The sequence below is a fragment of the Equus quagga genome, chromosome 5, assembly GCF_021613505.1.
Source record: "Equus quagga isolate Etosha38 chromosome 5, UCLA_HA_Equagga_1.0, whole genome shotgun sequence".
Classification (NCBI taxonomy): domain Eukaryota; kingdom Metazoa; phylum Chordata; class Mammalia; order Perissodactyla; family Equidae; genus Equus; species Equus quagga.
The window spans coordinates 13,624,459-13,648,440 of NC_060271.1; the positions used below are offsets into that span (position 1 = coordinate 13,624,459).

At 53.1% G+C, this 23,982-nt stretch overlaps 1 protein-coding gene across 6 annotated transcripts; it reads left to right on the top strand.

Moving 5' to 3' along the window:
• The first annotated feature begins 6,280 nt into the window (after positions 1 to 6,280).
• On the top strand, positions 6,281 to 21,974 carry PTCH2 (patched 2). 6 transcript variants are annotated; one of them, XM_046661610.1, is made up of 22 exons: positions 6,284 to 7,104; positions 7,585 to 7,777; positions 13,394 to 13,583; positions 13,691 to 13,760; positions 13,947 to 14,038; positions 14,713 to 14,908; positions 15,511 to 15,632; positions 15,775 to 15,922; positions 16,002 to 16,133; positions 16,223 to 16,378; positions 16,462 to 16,554; positions 16,895 to 17,020; positions 17,114 to 17,232; positions 17,339 to 17,687; positions 17,833 to 18,145; positions 18,237 to 18,379; positions 18,466 to 18,646; positions 18,777 to 19,057; positions 19,166 to 19,303; positions 20,386 to 20,528; positions 20,614 to 20,713; positions 21,129 to 21,973. In XM_046661610.1, exons 1-22 carry the CDS (start codon positions 7,033 to 7,035, stop codon positions 21,393 to 21,395), a joined length of 3,624 nt encoding a protein of 1,207 aa, XP_046517566.1. In that variant the 5' UTR covers positions 6,284 to 7,032; the 3' UTR covers positions 21,396 to 21,973. The 6 variants fall into 6 exon arrangements, with proteins under 6 accessions (XP_046517568.1, XP_046517569.1, XP_046517572.1 ...); XM_046661612.1 differs by lacking the exon at positions 20,614 to 20,713 and having other exon boundaries at positions 6,281 to 7,104; positions 21,129 to 21,298; XM_046661611.1 differs by lacking the exon at positions 15,775 to 15,922 and having other exon boundaries at positions 6,283 to 7,104; positions 15,983 to 16,133; positions 21,129 to 21,974.
• The last annotated feature ends 2,008 nt before the right edge of the window (positions 21,975 to 23,982 follow it).

Genomic DNA, 23,982 nt, shown 5'->3' on the forward strand with positions numbered 1-23,982 from the left:
CCCTAATCAGGCTTTCTAGTCCCATAAGCTTATCTGCTCACAATGCGACCTGTGCACGTGATACTCCCTCGGCAGCTGCCGATTTGGGCAGTCTGGCCCCTGAGCCTCAGCCTAGGACTTACTACCTTGCTCTCATACCTGCCACACAGGTTCCCAGCCCTTGCCACCAGCTTCACTGTCTACACCCCGCCATTCACTCCCTATCCTCCCAGTCTCTAGCCACTTTCTCCCACTCAACTGTTGTCCCTTGGAGACTCTTAAAGCAAGCAGGAGGTAGCCCGTACCTAGCCAGCAAGCCTATTCCCACAGTTTTTAGTGGAGGCAAGAGCAATAAAAGAAAGCTATAGTTTGAGAAGCCAGCCCCCTTCTCTCCTCCCCTTAGTGAAGTCTGTTCAGCCTGGTAAGGAAGAGCCAGGAACCTATATCATGGTTTGAAGTTCTTTCTTAACTCTTCCCCAGCTGCACTCCTTTATATCCGAATTGCACAGACTCTCCTGCTTCAGATAATTGAGGAATGAGATTTCCATATTCGCAGCCCTTCTGGAGTCCTGTCTACCTTCCCTTCACCACCCCCACTCCCAGACACACTACACTCTGCTCTTGCCTCTCCCTGCGCTGCTTTTACAACCTGCAGGTGTTTGGTAGAAGATAAAAGTGGTTCTTGGGGTGAGATTTCACCTCCTAAAATTATCAAAGTAAAGGTTTCTCTTGATGTCCTCACTGTGGGTGGCAGTAATTATGAAGAATGATTTGAAATACTAGTTTCTACATCGCATCAAAAATCTGAAGGCTCTCAAGTTCGTTTGAGTAATCTTGCCTGATCTTAGTGTTGTTCTTATTGAATTTGTGAGAGACTAGATGAGCATTCCTTCCCTGGGGCATTTCCACCTCCACCAGCCTTCTTGGGAACTCTAGAGCTCAACATTCCTCCCACTGGTCAGGACAAGGTTCTTGAAAGTTTGCCCTAATCAGACAGGAGCTGAAATTGCCCAGGAGAAGTGGTTGAAACCAATAGGACTGAGAGGAGGTGGAAATAAAGAGCTATGGTGGGAGCCAGCCTGGGGGCGCAGCAGTTAAGGTCACATTCCACTTCGGCAGCCTGGGGTTTGCTGGCCCAGATCCTGGGTGCAGCCATACACACTGCTTATCAAGCCATACTGTGGCAGAAGTCCCACATATAAAATGGAGGAAGATGGGCATGGATGTTAGCTTAGGGTCAATCTTCCTCAGCAAAAAGAGGAGGATTGGCAGCAGATGTTAGCTCAGGGCTCATCTTCCTCAAAAAAACAAAGAGCTGTGGTGGTGCCCAAGATGGTCCCCTTAGGAACTGAAATTAAATTTGTGAGGCCCATGGGGCTGGCTCCATGGCACAGCAGTTAAGTTCACACACTCTGCTTTGGCAGCCCGGGGTTTGCTGGTTCAGATCCCAGGTGCAGACCTATGCACGGCTTGTCAAGCCATGCTGTGGCAGGCATCTCACATATAAAGTAGAGGAAGATGGGCACAGATGTTAGCTCAGGGCCAGTCTTCCTCAGCAAAAAGAGGAGGATTGGTGGCAGATGTTAGCTCAGGGCAATCTTCCTCAAAAAAATAAATAAATAAAAGTAATAAAAAGAGTGAAACTTAAAAAAAAAGAAAATTTGTGAGGCCCAGATGATGATAGGGACAATCTGGCCTGGGTGGAAGATCTGCCCTCTGGAATTTTGTTTGGCTTTGGCCAAATTACTGCCTCTCCTCTGCCCCTGAGTTTTCCCATCTGCAAAATGGGAAAGTTGGACTGAGTGACTTTTTTTTTTTTTTTTTAAAGATTTTATTTTTTCCTTTTTCTCCCCAAAGCCCCCCCGGTACATAGTTGTGTATTCTTCGTTGTGGGTTCTTCTAGTTGTGGCATGTGGGATGCTGCCTCAGCGTGGTTTGATGATCAGTGCCGTGTCCGCGCCCAGGATTCGAACTAACAAAACACTGGGCCGCCTGCAGCGGAGCGCACGAACTTAACCACTCGGCCACAGGGCCAGCCCCTGGACTGAGTGACTTTTAAAGGCCCTTCCTATTCTCAGGTTTTGTCCCTGCTCAGAGCTTTCTGGCCCTTGGGTCTTAGTGGCCCACGAGGCCAGAAGCCTGCTCCTTGACCACAGAAAGGGGATGAAGCGGGGTGAGTTTGGACTCGGGGTGGGGTGGGGCCGGAGAAGGGATTGATTAAACTGACCCAGAGCCTTTCTAGTCCCCTTCCTGATCTTCCCCACTGAACCCTTGGAACCCCTGACGGTAAGGTAGAGGAAAAACCTCTCCTCTGCCTTCCTCCTGCACAAGCCCATGAGCAGCCCTGCTCCAAGGAAAGGAGGGAACTGGAGAAAGCAGACAAGGTACGGGGTCCCCAGGGGAAGGCCTTGCTGAGTTTGAGTCCCAGCTGGGAGCAGCCCCCAGCTCAGGACACTGCTGCTATTGTCTCCAACAACTCCAACGCTGGCTGGGTGCCGGAGATGCTTTGATTTCTCTTCTCTGTGCTCTATTTCTCTGCCAAAAGGCAGGGACAGTTTTTGTTTCCTTTTGGCAGCAGCTACAGAGGGTTTGAGTGTGTCTGAAATATAGTGAGCAACTGCATGTCCAGAAGCCAGCCGCCTCTCCATGGGATAGGAGCCACAAGAGCCAGGTAGGCAAAAGAGTTGACTGGGTCTGCCCTGCATCTCCCAGTGATGCTCCATGAGAGAAGTGGAGGAAAGGAGGAAGGGGGCCTTCAAGGACTCTGGGGAGGTGTTGAGGAACAGGATTCTGGGAGCTTGCCAAGTCAGACAAAATTTGATGGCTACTACTCCAGGAACTTCTTCCCCCAGTAACACCTCATCCCTACCTACTGGGAAGAGCTCCCATGAGCCTGTAAGGGGGCTGACTGCCAAGATAGCCCTCCAAGCTGTTTCCCGTAGGCCGAACTTCTTCCCAGTCTTTCACCGCCTTACTTTTCCTATCCCACTCCCATCCGCAGTGGAGAGAGGGGGAATTGTCTTTAGTTGGAGCCCCAAGAGCAATCTCAGGGCCTGCACAGCCTAGTTTAGAAGCTGTTTCTTTTTTTTTTTTTTTTTAAGATTTTATTTTTTCCTTTTTCTCCCCAAAGCCCCCCGGTACGTAGTTGTATATTCTTCGTTGTGGGTCCTTCCAGTTGTGGCATGTGGGACGCTGCCTCAGCATGGTTTGATGAGCAGTGCCATGTCCACGCCCAGGATTCGAACCAATGAAACACTGGGCCGCCTGCAGCGGAATGCACGAACTTAACCACTCGGCCACGGGGCCAGCCCCTAGAAGCTGTTTCTATTTCTAGAGAAGTGCAGGGGGTATACTTACTTTATCCATAGCCATCCCTACTCCTAAGGAGCTACATGAGCCAGCCCTTTTAATGCTGCTTTCTAAATAGTTAAATGTGTTTGAAGAAGGGGGAGAAGGGTGTGGGAAGGACCACCCAGACAGAAGGTCTAGAGCACTCAGCTCTGGTGGAGCTGACAGGGAGGGAGTGAGGCTGGGCAGGAGAACACATTCTGCTGGAGCCCCGGATGACCTGTCCTTGGCCTGAGCTGTCTACCACCACCCAGAAGGATTGCATCAGGGGCTTTTTTGTCACGGGCAAATGCGGAGATTCTTCAATTCTTAACCTCTCTTATTCCCCCACCCTCAAGGTAAAAGGCCATTTTCTGATCTCTGGTTGCAGCTTCTGGCACTAGAGACTTGACAGGCGCTGTTGGCCTAATGCTGCCCACAGGAGCGTACATTCCCAGGCTGGGCCCCTAAATGTAATGGGTGGCAGTGGGGGGCTGTCAGGGCTCCTGCTTCCCTCTACCACATCTCAGGCTCATTGACTCTGCCTGGCCCAGACAACAGAAGCCAGCCCAAGGCATGGTAAGGGAGAGGCTTGCAGGAATGCCAGGGAAAGAAGGCATGCCTTGGCTCCTCTAGGGACTCCCACATGGACCCTACCCTGAAGCCCAGCTGATCGCTTTCCCCAAAACTCTGTGTGTGTGTATGTGTGTTTCACCTCACTTTTTCTGGCACTGTTCCTCAGCCACATATATTGTCTCATTTAATCCTTATGCCAGTGTCAGAGATTATATGACTTGTCCAAGATCTTATAGCCAGTAAGTGAAAGATGAAGACCTTGAACTGCGTCTTCTTCTAAATTCTGTCATCTTCCCACCTCTCCTATCTAATTCCTCTCACTTCTAGAAACCTTCCTAAGTACTCCAGCTCACAGTAGTTTCCCCTGTGGTCTCTGTGCTCCCTCTTAGCTATGAACTTCCATAAAGCAGGTGCCCTGCAACCCCAGAGTTTAGCCAAGTGGTAGACACATAAGAGACCCTAAGGCATGTTTGTCTCCTGAATCAGTAATTAGATTTGCTCCTTGGTGATAATGGGTTTAATTAAGTTGCTTTTCTCCCTTGTTATTCTTTGAAGAACTACTATGGTTTGGGCCCAAAACACAAACCCAGGTCCAATGGAAATGACAGTGAACAGGCTATTCCACAGCAATGCAGGCTGCTTGTAGAGAGGAAAGAGGAGCTTCCACTTCTCCTCTGTTCCCTGGGCTCTGTGGCTTTAGCTCACCCTGACTGAGGTCAGCTGTACTCAGGAAACCACTTTGTTGGAGAGAAGAAAGGTCATTTTGGAGCTTGGAGCGGCCAGAGAGCACAAGGTCCTGGGTTAGAAAGGTTGGAATTACAGACCAATTTCTCCTACCCTGGTCTTTGGCCTACAAGGCAAGACATTTTCTCAACAGAAAGGCCCTGCCCTGGAAGCATCCATAGAAATGCTGGACTTCACCACACTTGTTAGCAATGGTGGGCCTACAGTGGAAGCAGTGTCCCAAGGCCCAGGAGATTATAAATCTATTTCTCCATGGACCTTATCTCTTGCAGAGTCTGGTAAGAAGGAAGGAGATCTTAAGAGCTACTTACAGCAAATGCTCTCTACTTGCACTTTTTATGACACCTGTGCTGATTCCACGCCATACCCATCTTTCGCTATAGCCCCAAGAGCAATCTAGGGGCCCATACAGCCTAGTTTAGAAGCTATTTCTATTTCCAGAAAATTTCTGAGGTTAGCTTGCTTTATTCACAACAGGACCCACTCCTCTATGATAGGAAGAAATGGCTATGTACATATGCTGCTTATAATGTGCAGTTACTACTTGGCCAACAGCATCATACAGGTATTGGTTCCTCCACAGGCATTTTGCTGGATGAATGGACCAATGGAAGTGGCAAACCTGTTAAGTGTTCATCCCCTCAGCGGAAAATTTCCCTTTCCCCAGGACTGAGGCTCTGGAGATGCTAATTGACACAAGTTTTCAAAAAGCAGTTTGGCAGTGTGTAGCAAGAGCCATAAAAATGTTCAATACTTTTTGACCCAACACCCTGACTCCTGGGAATCTGTCCTAAGAACATTCTCCACATGATTGGTGCAAAGACTGTGTAGTAACATGAAATGTTTATGATGTAATGATAAACAAGTCTGGAAGAATTGACCACAGACTTGGCCGGAGACAGTAGTAGTTGTGTTAGAGTCATGAATTTATTGGAGAATCTTTTTCTCTTTCCCAAACTTTACATGTTAGAATATTGATTTTTACTCTTCTCTGCCACTCAGGGTCAATCAGTCAGGAACCTGGCAGAAACAGCACTCTCAGATGCAATAGCTGATGAAAGTTTAATAAAAGAACTGTTCCCTGTTTCCAGTCCATTCCACCCTCGTTTCTGCAACTCTCAGTGACTCACTCGACAATTATTGAGCATCTACTTATTGTCTAGTGAGGGAGGTGGACTTTCAAGTACATAAATTGTGTCATAAATGCAATAATAAATATATAAATCTAGTGTCATAAGGAGCATAAAGAAGCAACTATCTATCAGCAAGGAGGCATGTATCAAGGAAGACCTCAAATAGAGGATTGATTCATGTTCAGTTTTCTTTTCTTCTCCCCAAAGCCCCCCAGTATCTAGTTGTATATTCTAGTTGCAGGTCCTTCTGGTTGTGCTATGTGGGACACTGCCTCAGCCTGGGTTGATGAGCAGTGCTAGGTCCAAGCCCAAGATCTGAACCAGCGAAACCCTGGGCGGCGAAACCCTGGGCCAGCGAGGGGGACGTGCAAACTTAACCGCTCAGCCACAGGGCGGCCCCATGTGCAGTTTTGAAGGTTGTCTGCCAAGACTAAAGGGCCACAGCCTGTAGAAAGGCAGAAACGCATGGAATAACAAGGTGCATTTAGGAAATTACAAGTGGCTTCGCAGGGCTGGAAGAAACATTGGGTGGGTGGGAAGGAACTGTGGAAGAGAAGACTTTAGTGAGGTCAGCAGGACTTTGTGTTTGGGAGCCATCATCAGATTTGCGTTTTAGAGAGGTCACTCTGGCCTCAGTGGAGAGAGTGGACCGAAGAGAGCAAGAATGAAGGGAGGCAGGGAAGAGTGAAAAGGAGAAAGAAGTCTTTGGGTCTTGGCTAGTCGGCCAGCAGATACCCTTTCTCAGCATTGGCCTGTCCTGACTTATACTTGGCCAACGCCGTGTCTCTCCGGGATTTCCCTCCCTCCTCCCCGCAGGCGGGCAGGGAAGGAAGGCGAGGGGTGGCCCTGCCTGGGTGGTCTCCTGCCCCGCCTCCCGCGGCGCCGTTGCCTAGCAGCGGATCCGGCCGCAAGGCTCCGGGTAATTTGCGGGCCCCTCAGCCAATGGGAGGGCGTCGCTCCGGCCCGCTCCCTTTTTTGGGGGCTACAGACGCCTCCGCGGCACTGCGGTCGCTACCTCCAGACCCGCCGGGCGTCGCGGGCCTGTGGCTTTGCCGGCACGCGGGACCCACTCCGGCCGCACCGCCCTGCTGCTCCCCGGTCTCACAGCCGCCGCTGCACACCCGCACGCCGCCCTCACCCACGCCCGCGCCCGCTCCTTAGCGGCCCCACTGAATCCAACGCGGGGCGCCGCGGTACAGAGGGACCAGGCCGGCCGATGGGGGCTCCCAGATAACGCGGGTTGGGGGCGCCCACGCCCCCCATCCCCGCCAGCATGGCTCGGCCGCCGCCCCTCGGGGAACTGCCCCCGGGCTACACACCCCCAGCTCAACCCGCAGCACCCCAGGTGAGTGGAGGGGAAGCCGGAAGAAGGAAGATTAGGACCAGGTCTAGAGACCCCAGGTCTGTCACTCGGGCCTCTCTGCAGGGTGTGATGTCTCTAAGTGCCATGTGTTATTGCCCTCTTGGAAAAGGTGTGTCTGTCTGTCTGTCTGTGTCTCCTCTGGCATCCAGCTGGTGAGAGTGTCTGTGGGTTCACCTCTGTGTCCACCTGAGAATAGGTGTGTACTGTATATATGTATATATATGTATGTATTCTACTCTCAGAGAACAGGTCTTTGCCTGAGGAGGTGTGTTTTGGGTGGGGGGCAGGAAACAGAGTTAAATCTTTTTCCAAGTTTTGGCGTGGGTCTGTGTAGGTCCTCCCTGTCCTGCATCCAGAAACCAAGAAGCCAGGGCTTGACAAAGGGTGCACATAGGGAGAAAAGCGAAGGATTGCATGCATTGTTGCAGTAATGCCTGGCTGACCCTTGTCTTTCCATCCCAGATCCTAGTTGGGAGCCTGAAGGCTCCACTCTGGCTTCGTGCTTACTTCCAGAGCCTGCTCTTCTCTCTGGGCTGCGGGATCCAGAGACACTGTGGCAAAGTGCTCTTCCTGGGACTGTTGGCCTTTGGGGCCCTGGCACTGGGTCTCCGAGTGGCCATCATTGAGACAGACCTAGAACAGCTCTGGGTGGAAGGTGAGTTGTGGACACTGGCCATAGCTACTTGGCTATGGGGAGCCCAAGACAAGAACAGAGTGAGGAACTGGCTACTGAGTTCTAGTAGGCTTTGCTCTGGGTCTAGAGGGGGCACCTGCCCACCAGAACCTGGGCATCTGGGAGCACTGCTCCCTCCCACACCTGGAAATGGACCTCTGCAGATGATGGAATGCTGTGAATAGGTCTATAAAATAGTTATCAGTGAGTATGTATGTTTATTTAGCATTTATTGCCAACCCTCTGTGTCTATTTTTGACTGCACGGCAGGATTTGCGAAGGCAACTGAAACAAGACCCATCTTTCAGTAGCAAGGAAAGTGAAATCTGTGCTGGGATGTAACATACAATACAATACAAAGCAGAATATGATTATGTTGTATAAGAGAAGGAAAAGAGAGATCACATCTGAGCAGAAGAATAAGAAAAGTTAGAACTGGAAGGCTGGGGAAACTGAGCAAATCATCTGGCAGGCCTCCAGGGAGAGGTCCCATGCAGCCAGGCGCCCTGCAACCATTGAGTAGAACAGCAGAAGAGAATCTGCACTTTGAGGCAACAACAGCATCAGATGGGACCAAATCCTCACTTCCTAATGGAAGCATTAGATGAAAATGATTTCTTAGGGGCCGGCCCAGTGGCACAGTGATTAAGGGCACATGTTCCACTTTGGTGGCCCGGGATTCGCCGGTTTGGACCCCAGGTGCGGACCTATGCACTGCTCATCAAGCCATGCTGTGGTAGGCGTCCCACATATAAAGTGGAGGAAGATGGGCACGGATGTTAGCTCAGGGCCAATCTTCCTCAAAAAAAAAAAAAAAGATTTCTTATTAATAATTTCAGGATAACTCTCTTCTTTCCTGGCGCCTGGTTTTATATGGCAGCCGTTTAACAGAGTCAAACTCCCCTCTGTTCTTCGCTGGGAACTTTGCATTTGTGGGCTCCCTCGAATCTCCCCCAGCCCTGGCCCACACCCAAAGGCAGGGCCCAGGTTAGAGTCTCACAACCTTGAGTTATTTCAAATGCTGACAAGCCCTAGGATCCAAAGCAGATGTTTCTTGGAGCCTGCCTGCCTGTTGGGCTCCCACACCCCGTCCCCACCCTACCCCCAGCCCTCTGCAGACTCTCACATACATACACACTCTAGGCCAGCCCTAGGGTCCAGAGCAGATGTTTCTCTGTGCCTGCCTGCCTGCCTGCCCCCAGCCCCAGGACACACATGTGCATACACACACATACACATACCCCCACCCACACCACTGCTGCCTGGGTGGTCCCAAATGACTCTTGGATTTCCTGCCACAATAGAAGCTGTCTCCCTCCCCTTCCTCCTCTATTCTCTAGATCTTCCCCGCTAAACACTACTTGAGCCTCCATGTTTCCTCATCCTCTCTCGTACACTCTAGCGTAGGACAGGCTAGATCCCACCAGATTTTTGCTGCTATTTGGAGGAGGGTGATGTCAGGAGGGTGATGTAGCCAATTCCTAGGGCTTTTTTCTTTATTTCAGAGCACCACTCTGTCCTGTGTTGGCTAGGGCTGGGGGCAAGATAAAGGCAGTGGTCCTGACCTGATCTGTCCTCTGTAATTGAGCCTTCATAATAGTTGAGGAGGCAATGAGTTGCTGATCCAGGTGAGGACTGAAGAGTATTCTCTATTTCTTTCCCGTTTGCTAATACAGAAAGCGAAGGAAGAAGCAAAACATTGGCTATCAGAGTTCTGGGCCAGAGTTCAGGGTCCTCTCCAGCTTTGCCATGGAGAGACTTGGGATGTGACTTGCCCCTCCTGATCAATTTTAAAGCTAAAGGGCTTGGAGATAGATTGTTCTCTAAAATAAAAATCACAATAGATAGCCCAATGGTACTTACACGAGCAGTGAAAGAGATGATTTGCACTTGGAGCTGTTCCTGAAGATAAGGAACATACAGACGTTCCATTTAGAAGGCAGAGAACAGCCACGTAGCAATTGGTAGAACCACTATCTACTCAAATAGCCCAGGCTGAAACTTTGGGAGACAGCCTCAGTCCTTCTGGCTCACCTAATTGGTTACTAAACCAGCAAATTCTTCCTTCTTAACCTCTCTCATAACAGACCCCTCCTTTCCACGCTTACGGCCATTGCTCTGGTTGGGGCCTTTTTCATTCTCTGGCAGTACACTGCTGATTCTAACGTTTAGAATGCTTTTAGCCACATAAAAGAGAAAGATAGGAAAGGAGGGAAGGTAGGAGGGAAGAAGGAAGAAGATTGATGTATTATCTCCTGTCACAAGAAATGTGGCAGTAGACAGTAGAGAAGTTCCAGGATGGTTAATTCAGCAAACCAAGGACATCAGCAAGGACTCCGTTTCTTTCTGTCTTTCCCCTCTGCCTTCTTCAGCACGTTGGGCTTTTGTCCTCAGGCTTATCACCTCCTCATCCCAAGGTGGCTGCTGCAGTGGCAGAAAAAGGAAGTCATCTCTGTCTTGCATCTCTTTGAAAGTGAGGAAAAATTTATGAGAAGCCCCCCAGCCAACCTCCCATTTGATCACTTTGGCAAGAACTGTTTGTAGCATCCTATGCCTAAATCCTTCACTTGGCAAAGGCAATGGAATTAACTGTGATTGATTCTTAGACTAATCAAACGTCACCCCCTGAGGCTGGGGAGGGGCCCAGCTGCCCTGAGTCACTGGGCCTTTCAGAGGATGGCCAATGAAATCAAAAGGTCTGTCGGCCCCACCTTCAAATCTGCCTCCACACTGCCCTCCTGTGGTGGATCTAAATCTGATTGAGCCAGCCCTCTCCTTAAGCGCCCTTTGACTGCTTCCCTCAGGTTTGGGGTCTCCAGAATCAAGGCCCAGCTTCTTAGCGCATATTCTACGCCCTCCTGTATCTAACTCATTTTTTTTTTGAAGATTTCATTTTTCCTTTTTCTCCCCAAAGCCCCCCGGTACATAGTTGTGCATTTTTAGTCGTGGGTCCTTCTAGCTGTGGCATGTGGGATGCCTCCTCAGCATGGCCTGACAAGCGGTGCCATGTCCGTGCCCAGGATCCGAACCAGCGAAACCCTGGGCCGCTGAAGTGCACGAACTTAACCACTGGGCCACGGGGCCGACCCCTGTATCTAACTCTTGATTGCTTCTCCGGCATTGTCTCTGCCTCACTCTTAGCAGTCCAGCAACGCTGAGCCTTCCACAGTTCCCTGCACAGACCTCGTCCAGAAAGCCTTTTCCTGGTCCAGAAAGCCTTCTTCCCTTGGCCGATTCCTATTCATCATTCACAACTCCACTCCAGAATATATTTTTAGGTGATGAAAAAGTTCAGGTCTTCTCACCTCTCTGCTCAAAACCTACCATGCTTCCCCATCTCACTCAGAGACAGCCTGAGTCCCTACAAGAGCTTACAGGTGAAATTTCTGGACCAAAGATTATGAACATTTCTGAGGGTCTTGATACGTTATTGCAATATTGCTTCCCCCGAATATTGTACCAAATTACACTCCTGTGGTAGGTTGGAGTGCTCTCCTGTAAGCCAGCAATGAGTGCTATCAATTTTAAAGTTTTTCCTAATTTGATGGATGGTAATTTATTGCTGTTTTAATTTGCATTTACAGGTTTCCCTCTAAGCTGGGCTCTTTTTCCATAGTAGTTAGCCAATTATATTCTCCTTTTTGTAAAGGCACAAAAGCTTTTAACAAATGTATTGATTTTGCTTTCTCCTTCCCCTGTTTGCCTATTTCTTCCCCATTTACTTATAGTCTTTTTTTCCTCCAGTTCTTTCTCATTTTTCTGTCACGTCATTTCTCTCCCAGCAACTGTTGAATGGTAACTCCATATCTGTACCTACTACGTGCTGGGCAATTTCCTAAGTACTTTGCTTGCATTGATTTTAATTCTACCAAGGGAGGCATTGTCCCCATTTTACAGATGAGGAAATCGAGGGTCAGAGGGACTAACTAACTTGCCCCAAGCACAGACTGAGTATCAGAGCCAAGGCTCGAAGCCGGGTCTGTGCAGATTCTTGGTGCTCCTCCACACCTGCTGTCTCTTCTTGCCCTCACAATACATCCAGTTCATCTGTCCTCGTACTGTCGTCATTGTTGTCGGCCAAGGTTTATTGTTCTCTTCCTCATTTTTTCTGAGGATTCTTTATTCTCTCTGATGTTTTAAATTGTCAGTGTTTCTTTCTCTTGTTTTCTTATTAGCTCTCTCTGGGTTCCTTCCTTCTCCCATGCCTCTTTCCCCTCAGCAAACTCACTTACTGCCGGGAGCTTATGTCTGTCCTCCCCTCCTGTCCCTCTTTGTGGCAGCTGTGGCCTAAGCCTGGGGAAGTAAACACTGCAGTGCAGCCTGGGGAAGGTTTGAGGAGTCAGGGAAGGAAGAAAAAGAGTAGGTGGAATTTGTCAGTGGAGGGGGCAGGTGGCTGTGTGAGACTGTGTTTATGAGAGTAGGGCCTGGAATGTGACTTGGTAGGGGATGTGAGCATAAGGGCAAATCGGTGTTGGGGGTTGCCAAGGGTTTGGGGTTCTCATGAGTGAGGAGATTATGCAGGTTTGAAAAAGAGATTGGGGAGCATGATGGTCCCAGGTGGGGCTCGAGTCTCAGAGAAGAGTGTGTGTGGGCCCCAGGGGTGAAGTGACCAACAAGAAGAGGCCCCAGACAGGGGGAAGCACACTGGGTCTAAGACCAGACCAAGTCCACAGAGCTTCGGGGTGGTTTGACACTGGCGCTCGCCTTCCTCCAAACCACAGTCAGGTCATATCCCCTGACAGCGTCCTCGCCACCCCCGGGCCCCAGTTATAGACTGTGACTCCGTGGCCAGCATGACGCAGGCCTCAAGGGGTGCTAAGGTCAGGAGACTAAGGCAGGGCTGGCACTGGGATTCCCCGTTGTCTGGACAGTGAGACTGGTGAAAGGGATCTGGAACCCCTTCTTCCCCTTGGCCCACTTTGATGTCACGTCTGCCAAGATACGTGCACTGATTCCATGTATTTCTTGCATGAGTGGAAGCAGTGTGTTGACAGCATCACGCTAAAGACTGTCTGATCCACCCCCTCGCCTGTGTCACCACAGAGCCCATTCTTACCAGGCCCTCCCATCCCTACCCTCTTTCCAGAGCAATTCGCAAAAAGCCATATGGATATAAATCACTGCCCTGCCCAGGGCAACCTGAACTAGGAACCAGCCCGAGCCCTAGACCTGTTCTTTTAGGAGATCCTCCCAAGGGCAGCCTCCCTATTGGCCCCTTTTGTCGCTCCTTGTCCTCCCCACCACAGCAGAGAGAGTCTGAGTGAGGGCTCCCTTACCAGGACACCCCCATAATCCCAGCCTGGCCCAGCTTATTTTTAAGTTATTTGTCCCAAACCCAGCCAACTTGGTTCATGTTTAAACCTTAGACCAAACCAGAATTCGATAGAGCCTCTCGCTTCCCTGTCAGAGCTCCGGATCCTGAGCAGAGGGCCAGGAGCCTGGGGAGTCAGTGTGACCATCAGGGAGAAGGCAGGGGCTTCTCTCAGCAGTGCTTCTCCCGCTTGTCCTGGGAGGCCTCAGTGGGTTAGGGTCCCACATCCCCAGAGCTCTGATCCACCGAGGCGCTCTCCTCCCAGCTTTCTCTCTCTGCTCTGGCAGTGGGCAGCCGGGTGAGCCAGGAGCTGCATTACACCAAGGAGAAGCTGGGGGAGGAGGCTGCGTACACCTCCCAGATGCTGATACAGACTCCCCGCCAGGAAGGGGAGAATGTTCTCACGCCTGAGGCACTTGGCCTCCACCTCCAGGCAGCCCTCACCGCCAGTAAAGTGCAAGTATCACTCTACGGAAAGTGAGTCTGGCTGAGCCCCTGAACAGCTGGGAGTGAGATGTGCTATGACCAGGCTAGAGCAGGAATCCCTCTCTTCTGCTGATCTCCTCTGCCTCTGGCTATTGTAGGTCCTGGGATTTGAACAAAATCTGCTACAAATCAGGAGTCCCCCTAATTGAAAATGGAATGATTGAGCGGGTGAGTATCCTGAGCTGTTCTCTGAGATTGGGTCGAGGTTGAACCTTTTCTGCAGTAGGGGAGGGCTCAGAAGGATTCCGGGAGGCTAAAGTCTGGAGGTAGGGGGGTTGCAGAGGGCATCCTGCAAAGATTGTGGAGAAAGGAGCCCAGGGACAGGACTGATGTGGACTGGGATGTCCCTGGCAGATGATTGAGAAGCTGTTTCCGTGCGTGATCCTCACTCCCCTCGACTGCTTCTGGGAGGGAGCCAAGCTCCAAGGGGGCTCTGCCTACTTGCCGTGAGTGCTGCCTCAGCTGCTGCCGGGCCCTGCCTCCCTGCTTCGTCCCCTGCCAGGATTTCCCCAGCAGAAAGGAGGGGTGGGAGTGAAAATGATGATCAAAACCTCACCCACGGCCTAATTACCTCCCAGGCCAGGGTCAGAGCGTGGGCTACCCCAGGGCTCTCTCCACATCCCTCTTCTCATCACCTCCAAAGGAAAGGCAGACCTGTCTTATTTAAACAGAACAAAACACAAAGATGTATAAGATCTGAGCGAAGGAGAAAAAAGATCCCCAGAAAGAGACTTTGCCGGGAGAGTTAGCTAGGGATCAGCTGAGCTGTTGCCAATGTCAGAAAGAAAACCTATTACAGGCAGGTGCCCGTATGGTTATATATTAGAACCAAGGGTAGATGGCTTGGGAAGGGGCTCAGTGGGACTTTTCTGGGCCTTTTCCATGTATTAAGTACCATCTGTCCTGATGTCCATCTCAGCCCCTTAGATCCATCCACAGCTCACTGCAGCAGCCTGGTGGGCTGAGCCTGGGAGCTCTGGGAAGCTGAACCCTACACCCCCCTATGGAGGGACAAATGGGCAGCTAGGAGGAGGGTCGGGTACAGCATGGGTCCCCTAGCAACAGTTTGGAGGGTGGGAATTGATCCCTGATTCTCACCAACCATGGGCTCTCCTCCCAGGGGTCGCCCCGACATCCAGTGGACCAACCTGGATCCAGAGCAGCTGCTAGAGGAGCTGGGCCCCTTTGCCTCCCTTGAGGGCTTCCGGGAGCTGCTAGACAAGGCACAGGTGGGCCAGGCCTACGTGGGGCGGCCCTGTCTGCACCCTGATGACCTCCACTGCCCGCCTAGTGCCCCTAACCGTCACAGCAGGCAGGTGCGTTCCGGCCAGGTCTGCCAGGGAAGGCAGTTTTCCTTACCTTATCCCTCCCCGTATGTTCCTCTGTTCTGGGCGAGAGTGGATTATGCTCTGTGCTCTGCCCCCCACTTCCTGGACATTGTTACCCTGCCCCCACTGTGCTAGACACCTAGAATATTCCATTCCGTTCAGTTCTCCTAAGGAACCAAGTGGCATATGAAGCCCTTTGTCCTTTTCTAAGCCCAGAAAGGCTAGACTTTATCAAAATAGGCTTTATATGGAAACTGAGGACGAATTAGCTGAGTATGAATATCATACCTAGTTTCCTGAGTGTCTGTGTGGCCCTGTGAATGTGGACCTTTTTCCAAAACCCACCAAAGTTATGCCAGCTTCTCCCAGCAGCCTATTTCCAGGCCTCTGCTCCCTCTTGTGGCCTCCTCTCTGCAGGACACCAGCTGTTCACTTACAGAGGAGACAAGAGGCTCAGGAGAATAGTTGCCTGCACTTCAGGCCTACAGAGCTCCATGGCAGGCATGTTTCCTGGAGGTACCAGCCTAGGGACACCCAGGTATCCACAGCCAGGACCATGAGTAATAAACCCCTCTCTTGTCCCCCTCCAGCCTCCCAATGTGGCTCAGGAGTTGAGTGGGGGCTGCCACGGCTTCTCCCACAAGTTCATGCACTGGCAGGAAGAACTGCTGCTGGGAGGCATGGCCAGAGACTCCCAAGGACAGCTGCTGAGGTAGGGCCTCCCGTGGGAGTTGGCCAGGGGACCCCAGGCATGGGAGTCTACACTCTGATGCCAGGAAGCTCTGGCAGAAGCCCCTGCACCCCCCTGACCGAGTGTTTAGCTCTGACCCCTAATTCTCCTGCACCCCCACCAGGGCAGAGGCCCTGCAAAGTACCTTCCTGCTAATGAGTCCCCGGCAGCTGTATGAGCACTTCCGGGGCGACTACCAGACACATGACATTGGCTGGAGCGAGGAGCAGGCTGGCACAGTGCTGCAGGCCTGGCAGCGGCGCTTTGTGCAGGTCAGTGTGGAGAAGGATGAGGGCAATGCCCTGAGGCTACTCCCTCCTCCTGCCCCTCAGATCCACCCTGTCTCTCCAGCTGGCCCAGGAGGCCCTGCCTGGGAATGCATCCCAGCAGATCCACGCCTTCTCTTCCACTACCCTGGATGACATCCTGCACGCCTTCTCTGAAGTCAGTGCTGCCCGTGTGGTCGGAGGCTATCTGCTCATGGTGGGTCGTGCTCCTGGCCCCTTGCCTCACCTCCACCTGGTGCCCACCCTGGGAGCCCCTGTCCAAGACTGTGCCCTCTCTCCCCACAGCTGGCCTATGCCTGTGTGACGATGCTGCGATGGGACTGTGCCCGGTCCCAGGGTGCTGTGGGCCTTGCCGGGGTGCTGCTGGTGGCCCTGGCCGTGGCCTCAGGCCTTGGGCTCTGTGCCCTGCTCGGCATCGCCTTCAATGCTGCCACTACCCAGGTATGCCAGGACTGCCGGGCAGACTGGGTGCCACAGCCCAGGCTACTCAGTTCCTCCAGCTGCCCGCCCCTGTGCCCCTCCAGGTGCTGCCCTTCTTGGCGCTGGGCATCGGCGTGGATGACATCTTCCTGCTGGCACATGCCTTCACAGAGGCTCCACCTGGCACCCCTCTTCAGGTGAGGCCTCGTCCTCCTGCCTGGGCTCACCTGAGGCAGTTCTGCATAGGAGTTAAGAGCCTTTTGGTTGGGTGACCTTGGACTGGTAATTAACCTCTCTGTGCCTCAGTTTCCTCATCTGTAAACAGGGGTAACAATAGTGCTTATGTCGTAAGGGTTGTTGTGAGGATGGGTAAGATAATTCATGTCGAGCGCTTGGAACAGTGCATGGCACATACGTGGTACTCAATAAATGTTAGCTGCTGTATAGTTACTGTCCCTCCTCTGCCATCCCAAGTTCCCGAGCCTCCCCTTCACTCTACCTTGAAGACCCATGTCCCCCCCTCCCCCATCCTGGCAGGAGCGCACAGGTGAGTGTCTGCAGCGCACCGGCACCAGCGTCACACTCACGTCCGTCAACAACATGGTTGCGTTCTTCATGGCCGCCCTGGTTCCCATCCCTGCACTGCGGGCCTTCTCCTTGCAGGTGAGGCATCACGAATGGGGCCTGGGCTCAGGGTGGGCATGGAGCTGGGGCCATGCTTCATCCAGCTTTGTGCCCGTTCTGTCCATCCCCCAGGCAGCCATAGTGGTTGGCTGCAACTTTGCAGCCGTGATGCTTGTCTTCCCAGCAGTCCTCAGCTTGGACCTGCACCGGCGCCACTGCCAGCGCCTTGATGTGCTCTGCTGCTTCTCTAGGTACCCCCACCCCACCAGACCTTCCTCCCTTGGCCCCATCCCATCCTGTCCCCTCAGCAGCATTTCCAGGCACAGACCTGTCACCCCCTTGCTCTGCCTCTTCCAGCCCCTGCTCTGCTCGGGTGATTCAGATTCTGCCCCAGGAGCTGGAGGATAGGACAGTACCAGTAGGCATTGCCCACCTGACTGCCACAGTTCAAGCCTTTGCCCACTGTGAAACCAACAGCCAGCATGTGGTCACCATCCTACCCCCGCAAGCCCACCTGGTGCCCCCACCTTCCGACCCACTGGGCTCTGAGCTCTTCAGCCCAGGAGGGTCCACAAGGGACCTTCTAGGCCAGGAGGAGGGGACAAGGCAGAAGGCGGCCTGCAAGTCCCTGCCCTGTGCCCGCTGGAATCTTGCCCATTTCGCCCGCTATCACTTTGCACCCTTGCTGCTCCAGTCACACACCAAGGTAAGACTCCAGGCCCCGGAAGTCGAGCTGGGCCAGGGCAGAGGCTTAGGTGTCTCTGGGCCCCAAGAAGAGCAGAGGGCCTGGCCCACCACCTGAGGGCTCAGGGGCATCCCAGGGCCTCCGGCTTAGTTGCCATCTCCCACAGGCCATGGTGCTGGTGCTTTTTGGGGCTCTTCTGGGCCTGAGCCTCTACGGAGCAACCTTGGTGCAGGATGGGCTGGCCTTGACAGATGTGGTGCCTCGGGGCACCAAGGAGCATGCCTTCCTGAGCGCCCAGCTCAGGTACTTCTCCCTGTATGAGGTGGCCCTGGTGACACAGGGTGGCTTTGACTACGCCCACTCCCAACGCGCCCTCTTTGATCTGCACCAGCGCTTCAGTTCCCTCAAGGCCGTGCTGCCCCCACCTGCCACCCAGGCGCCCCGCACCTGGCTGCACTATTACCGCAACTGGCTACAGGGTGAGTGGCGAGGAGACCCACAGGGAGGGCTGCTGCAGGCAGGAGCCCCCGGGCCCACAGGCTAACTGTACCCTACCCTCTTCTCCCCCAGGAATACAGGCTGCATTTGACCAGGACTGGGCTTCTGGGCGCATCACCCGTCACTCATACCGCAATGGCTCTGAGGATGGGGCCCTGGCCTACAAACTGCTCATCCAGACTGGGGATGTCCAGGAGCCTCTGGATTTTAGCCAGGTTGGGAAAGGGCTGGAAGGGTCAGGGAGCATAGAGGGGCTCCAGGTCTCATGAGCCCAGGCCTTCAGCCTACTCTGCCTCTGCAGCTGACCACGAGAAAGCTGGTGGACAAGGAGGGGCTAATTCCACCGGAGCTCTTCTACTTGGGGCTGACCGTGTGGGTGAGCAGTGACCCCCTAGGTCTGGCAGCCTCACAGGCCAACTTCTACCCCCCACCTCCTGAGTGGCTGCATGACAAGTACGACACCACCGGGGAGAACCTTCGCAGTGAGTCCGGGGGGAGCCCAGCAACAGCCTCGGCCTGGGCCCACACAGGCTCTACCCTAAGGCCCTGCCCACTGCTCCCTATGCTCACTGGCCACTCCTTCCTCTCCCTGCCGCCCCCTCCCCTCCGCAGTCCCGGCGGCCCAGCCCCTGGAGTTTGCCCAGTTCCCCTTCCTACTGCATGGCCTCCAGAAGACTGCAGACTTCGTGGAGGCCATCGAGGGGGCCCGGGCAGCGTGTGCCGAGGCAGGCCGGGCTGGGGTGCGTGCCTACCCCAGCGGCTCCCCCTTCCTCTTCTGGGAGCAGTATCTGGGCCTGCGGCACTGCTTCCTGCTGGCTGTTTGCATCCTGTTGGTGTGCACTTTCCTCGTCTGTGCCCTGCTGCTGCTCAACCCCTGGACAGCTGGCCTCATAGTGAGTCCTTAGAGGAGTGGCCAGAGAGACCCGTGGCTGCCCCACCCTCCCCTGCCCATCCCGTTATCCCTCTTCCCAGGAGCCCTGGGTGAGCCCTGCCCTTCCCAGGTGCTGGTCCTGGCGATGATGACTGTGGAGCTCTTTGGCATCATGGGTTTCCTGGGCATCAAGCTGAGCGCCATCCCTGTGGTGATCCTTGTGGCTTCTGTAGGCATTGGTGTCGAGTTCACGGTCCACGTGGCGCTAGTGAGTACAGGCACGGGGCAGGGGCAGGCCAGCTGATTCAGTGTTCATCAGATGATTATCAAGCACCTACTGTGTGATGGATACTATTCAAGAGTTGGGGCTATAATAGCAATACAGACAATCTTTACCTTCAAGGAGCTTGTATTCTAAGGGCTAGAGGTAGACAGTAAACAAGTAAACAAATAAATAAGCAAGCAGCCATTTCAGTAGAGACGAGGGGACAAAGACCTGACGAGAATGGGGTGAGGACAGAACGGAAGGTGAGAACATGGGAACCAGCAGGTCTCCCAGATGGTTTTACTGTGAAGGAGATCAGAGAAATGGGATGGTAGCTGGGTGGCAAGTGAATAAAGGTGGAATTCTACCAAGACAGAGATGGCAGAACCAAGGCAGGCAGGCCTTTCTCAAGGCGTGTTGTCTGGAAGAGGAGGAGTGGGCCGTGGGGTGGGGGCCACAGGACAGCTGGAAGCACCAACATAAACCTGGCCAGACCTCACAAACAGCTCCCTTCTTTTTTTATCCCATAATTTCCCTATTATTACTCTGATTATAAGAACAATATATACTCCTTAGGGAAAAGAAAGTCTGTATGCAGAAAAGTACAAAGAAATAACTAGAAATCCTCTGAAATGCCACCCTGAGAAGTAACTGTTATCCCTTTGGTGTCTGTCCTTCTAGACCAGAGGTCAGCAAACTTTTCCTATAAAGGGCCTGTTAGTAAATATTTTAGGCTTGGCAGGCCATGTAGCTGCTGTGGCAAGCCTGCCGGTGGCCACAGACAATAGGCAAGTGAATGGGTGTGGCTGTGTTCCCACAAACCTTTATTTACAAAAACTGGTGACAGGCTGTAGTTTGCCGACCTATTCTAGACATCTTTCTGTGTCTCACCAGACACATCTGTACAGTGTTCCCTGAATGGACTCATGCATGCTTCCTGGACAGTTCCCAGGGACTCAGTTCACCTGGCCTTCTGTGGGCCAAGGCCTGGGCAAGCCCTGGGGACAGATGAGCAAAAGTTGGGGGCATAGAGACCTGGCCTTGGTTGGCCGAGGAGCAGCTCCAGGACCACTTTGTTCCCCCAGGGCTTCCTGACCACCCAGGGTAGCCGGAACCTGCGGGCTGCCCGGGCCCTAGAGCACACATTTGCCCCGGTGACCGATGGGGCTGTCTCCACATTGCTGGGTCTGCTCATGCTTGCTGGTTCCAACTTTGACTTCATCATAAGGTAGGGGAGGGCGCGGGGCAAGGAGGCAGGGCCTGCCTTCGGTGGCAGCAGGGCCTGCCCAGGCTGACCACCCACCCCCACCCAGGTACTTCTTCGTAGTGCTGACAGTGCTCACGCTCCTCGGCCTCCTCCATGGGCTTGTGCTACTGCCTGTGCTGCTGTCCATCCTGGGCCCCCCACCAGAGGTGACCATACCCTTTGCTCCTAGCCCAGCAGACAGGGAAGGGACAGGCAAGGGAAGGGACAGACCCAGGACAAAATGCTCTCAGTGCCAACAGAAAGGGCGCAGCTCACAAGGACCCTCCCCATGAGGTGCTGCCAACTGAAGGTGGCATCCTCTCCCTTTGCCCAGATACCATGTCCCTTTCCCTCAGCCCTCCTGGCTCCTTCATGGGACTGAGCTTAGCCTTTTGGGGTCCAGAGCAAAGTACAGGTTTGCCCCAGGCCTCACTATGCTATCCCTTGTCAGCTCTCATATCCCGCCGGAGGCCAGCAAGGACCCCAGCCTCCCAACAGTTGTGATGAGGCACTGGGGAGGTGCTGAAGGGGACTGCAGCCCTGGTAGCTCCTGGGCTCACTGGGGCTGGTGTCTCCCCGTAGGTGGTACAGCTGTACAAGGAGAGCCCAGAGGTCCTGAGCCCCCCAGCTCCACGGGGAGGAGGGCTCAGATGGGGGATGTCCCCCACTCTGCCCCAGAGCTTTGCCAGAGTGACTACCTCCATGACCGTGGCCCTCCACCCACCCCCACTGCCTGGCGCCTACATCCACCCAGCCTCTGATGAGCCTACTTGGTCCCCTGCTGCCATACCAGCTGCCAGCAGCTCCAGCAACCTCAGTTCTAGGGGACTGTGTCCCACAACTGGGTGAAGGAGCAGCTGAAGCACTGGGTGGGTTCCTGAGTGCAAGACGCTCTCCTGGAGAGCCCTGCTGCTGGCTGTCTGCATGCCCTCCCCTGACTCAGCCATCACAGACGTCCCTGCTATCAGACAAAACCGCCACCCTCTAGGCTGGGAGCAGCCTTGTGCCCCTGGGTCCTGTGGGCCTGTGCCTGTGTCTGGGTGGGGGTAAAAGCCAGCACTTCAGGCTGCAGTGCAGCCCTGTTCCCTCTCCCGCTCACACGGCTGCCCCCCAGCAGACCAAGCCTGTGGGATCCTCTAGCCAGTCCAGGCCCAGCCCCCTTCTGCTTGGTGACTCCTGGGTAGGCTCTCTGAAGCCCTGCCCACCTCCTACCACATAAATTATTTATATGAAGATGTTTATTTTTGTAGTGTGTGTAGATATTAGCTATGCTGAAAGTTTTATTTTTAAAGAGTGAAATATATTCTATATGAACTCAGCTCAAATGACTTTGGTGCTTTTCTTTCAGACAGACTTGAGAGTTTGCAAATGGAGTTGTCAGGGTCTAAGGTCCTGGGGTTACTCTAGTTCTGGGTGGGAAAGGCCCCAGGTTCTACATTTTTGTCACATGACTTTGGTCTGTTTATTCACCTGGCAACTGAAGACGATGTTCAGCAAACACATATTGGTCATATAGCTGGTAAGAGAGTCCAGGCTAAGTGCTTAGTATACAAAATGATACAAATTTTTTTTGGTGTCAAACCCTACCGTGTGGCTTTCAGAGCCATCATAATCCAGCCCTGAGCACCTATCCAGACTCATCTCCCACCTTCCTGTTTCAGCCGAGTGAGGGGCATGGGTGGAAGGGCCCAGCCACGCTACAGGTGGGAGGTGAAGTGGGAGCAGATTGGGAAAGTGGCCAGTTGAAGCAGAGATGGGAACAGCAGGGACTGGGGAGATAGTTTAGGAGTTTTATGCCCAGACCAACTGCCTCTGCAAGTCAGCAGTCACCCTGGCCCCCCAGAGGCATCTTTGGCCAGACAGCCAAGGAACCAGATGAGAGAACTGTCCAGAAATTGAGGTTGTGCTAGCAACCGGCGAGGCACTGTATTTAGGCTCTTTGCTCTGTGAAGCTTGAACAGTCCCATTGTACCAGGGCCTTGAAAGTTCTGGCCACACCCTGGGCGAGAGTACAGAGCCCCACCCGATGGGGTGGGAGAGAGGTCTCTTATTGCCCTTCTCCAGCTATTCCAGGGCTCAGTCTCCACTGACACACATACACACCCTGGGCTCGCGCCACCCCCGCACGAGGCGTGATCCCACCCAGAGAGCACTGCCTTCTCACACCCCACCCCATCGCGCCCAGGGCCAGAAAATCATCTTCTGACCAAAAGTGAAAAAAATAAAAAGACAGGGCCGGCCTGGTGGCGCAGCGGTTAAGTGCGCATGTTCCGCTTGGCGGCCCGGGGTTCGCCGGTTCGGATCCCGGGTGTGGACATGGCACCGCTTGGCACGCCATGCTGTGGCAGGCGTCCCACGTATAAAGTAGAGGAAGACGGGCACGGATGTTAGCTCAGGGCCAGGCTTCCTCAGCAAAAAGAGGAGGACTGGCTGTAGTTAGCTCAGGGCTAATCTTCCTCAAAAAAATAAAAATAAAAATAATAAAAAGACTACTGCAGCTGAATCAACACTAAAATGTCTAAAAAGACTTAAGGAAAGCAGGTAGTTGGCTTGGAACCTAGAGGAGGGGGTAAATCCCGCGCGCCAAGGGGTAGAGGCTGGATTTGGGTCCAGTAGTGTTTGGGTCACTATGGAGGGGCTTTTGAGTGGCTGGAACAGTGCAAAAGATGTCAGCCCACTGTGCCACTTACCGGCTGGGTGACCTGGGAAAGTTAGCGACTCTCACTGAGATTCAGCATCTTCATCTGTGAAATGAGAAGATTAGAGCTAGCTTGTAGGGTGCTGTCTTTTTCTTTCAGCATTTTCATTGAAATCATTTATGTAAGAAATGACTTGGCATCTCATAGGTGCTCTCTTTTTGTAGCTTGTGCAGATGTTAGCTATGCTGAAAGGTTTTTGCTCTGATTGCATGCTTAGGGAACAACCTGAAACATGGAAGGGTATCCAGTTGGAGTTGGACCACCCCAGGAGTGGTCAGTCTTGAGGCAGTGACTACATCCAACTCTGGGGACAAGTCTTGTCTCTGGGGACAGTGACTGCAGACCAGCCCACCCTGTGTGGCACTTCACACTATTCAGCCCTCTGATTTATATACCCTCTCATGGCTCCCCATCACTGACAAAATCCAAGCCTTTTCCAGGCCTAACTCCATCTAGCCTCTGCCATCACCCCAGCTCTCTCTGCCACAGTGCCAGGCCAGACACACCCTCATTCAGACACACCACACTCTACTCTAGACAGGCTGAATTGCTTTCCCTGTTCACCACCCATAATTTCGCATATGCCATTCCCTCTGCCCAGAACACTTTGCCACCCCTCCTTGGTGAAACCATCCTTCAAGATAAATTGAATGCCATCTCCTCCAGGAGGGGTCATGATGTGCTTCCTACGTGGTCCCACGGCCCCTGCGTGTCTGTGCTCGGCCGTTTCCGCTTCT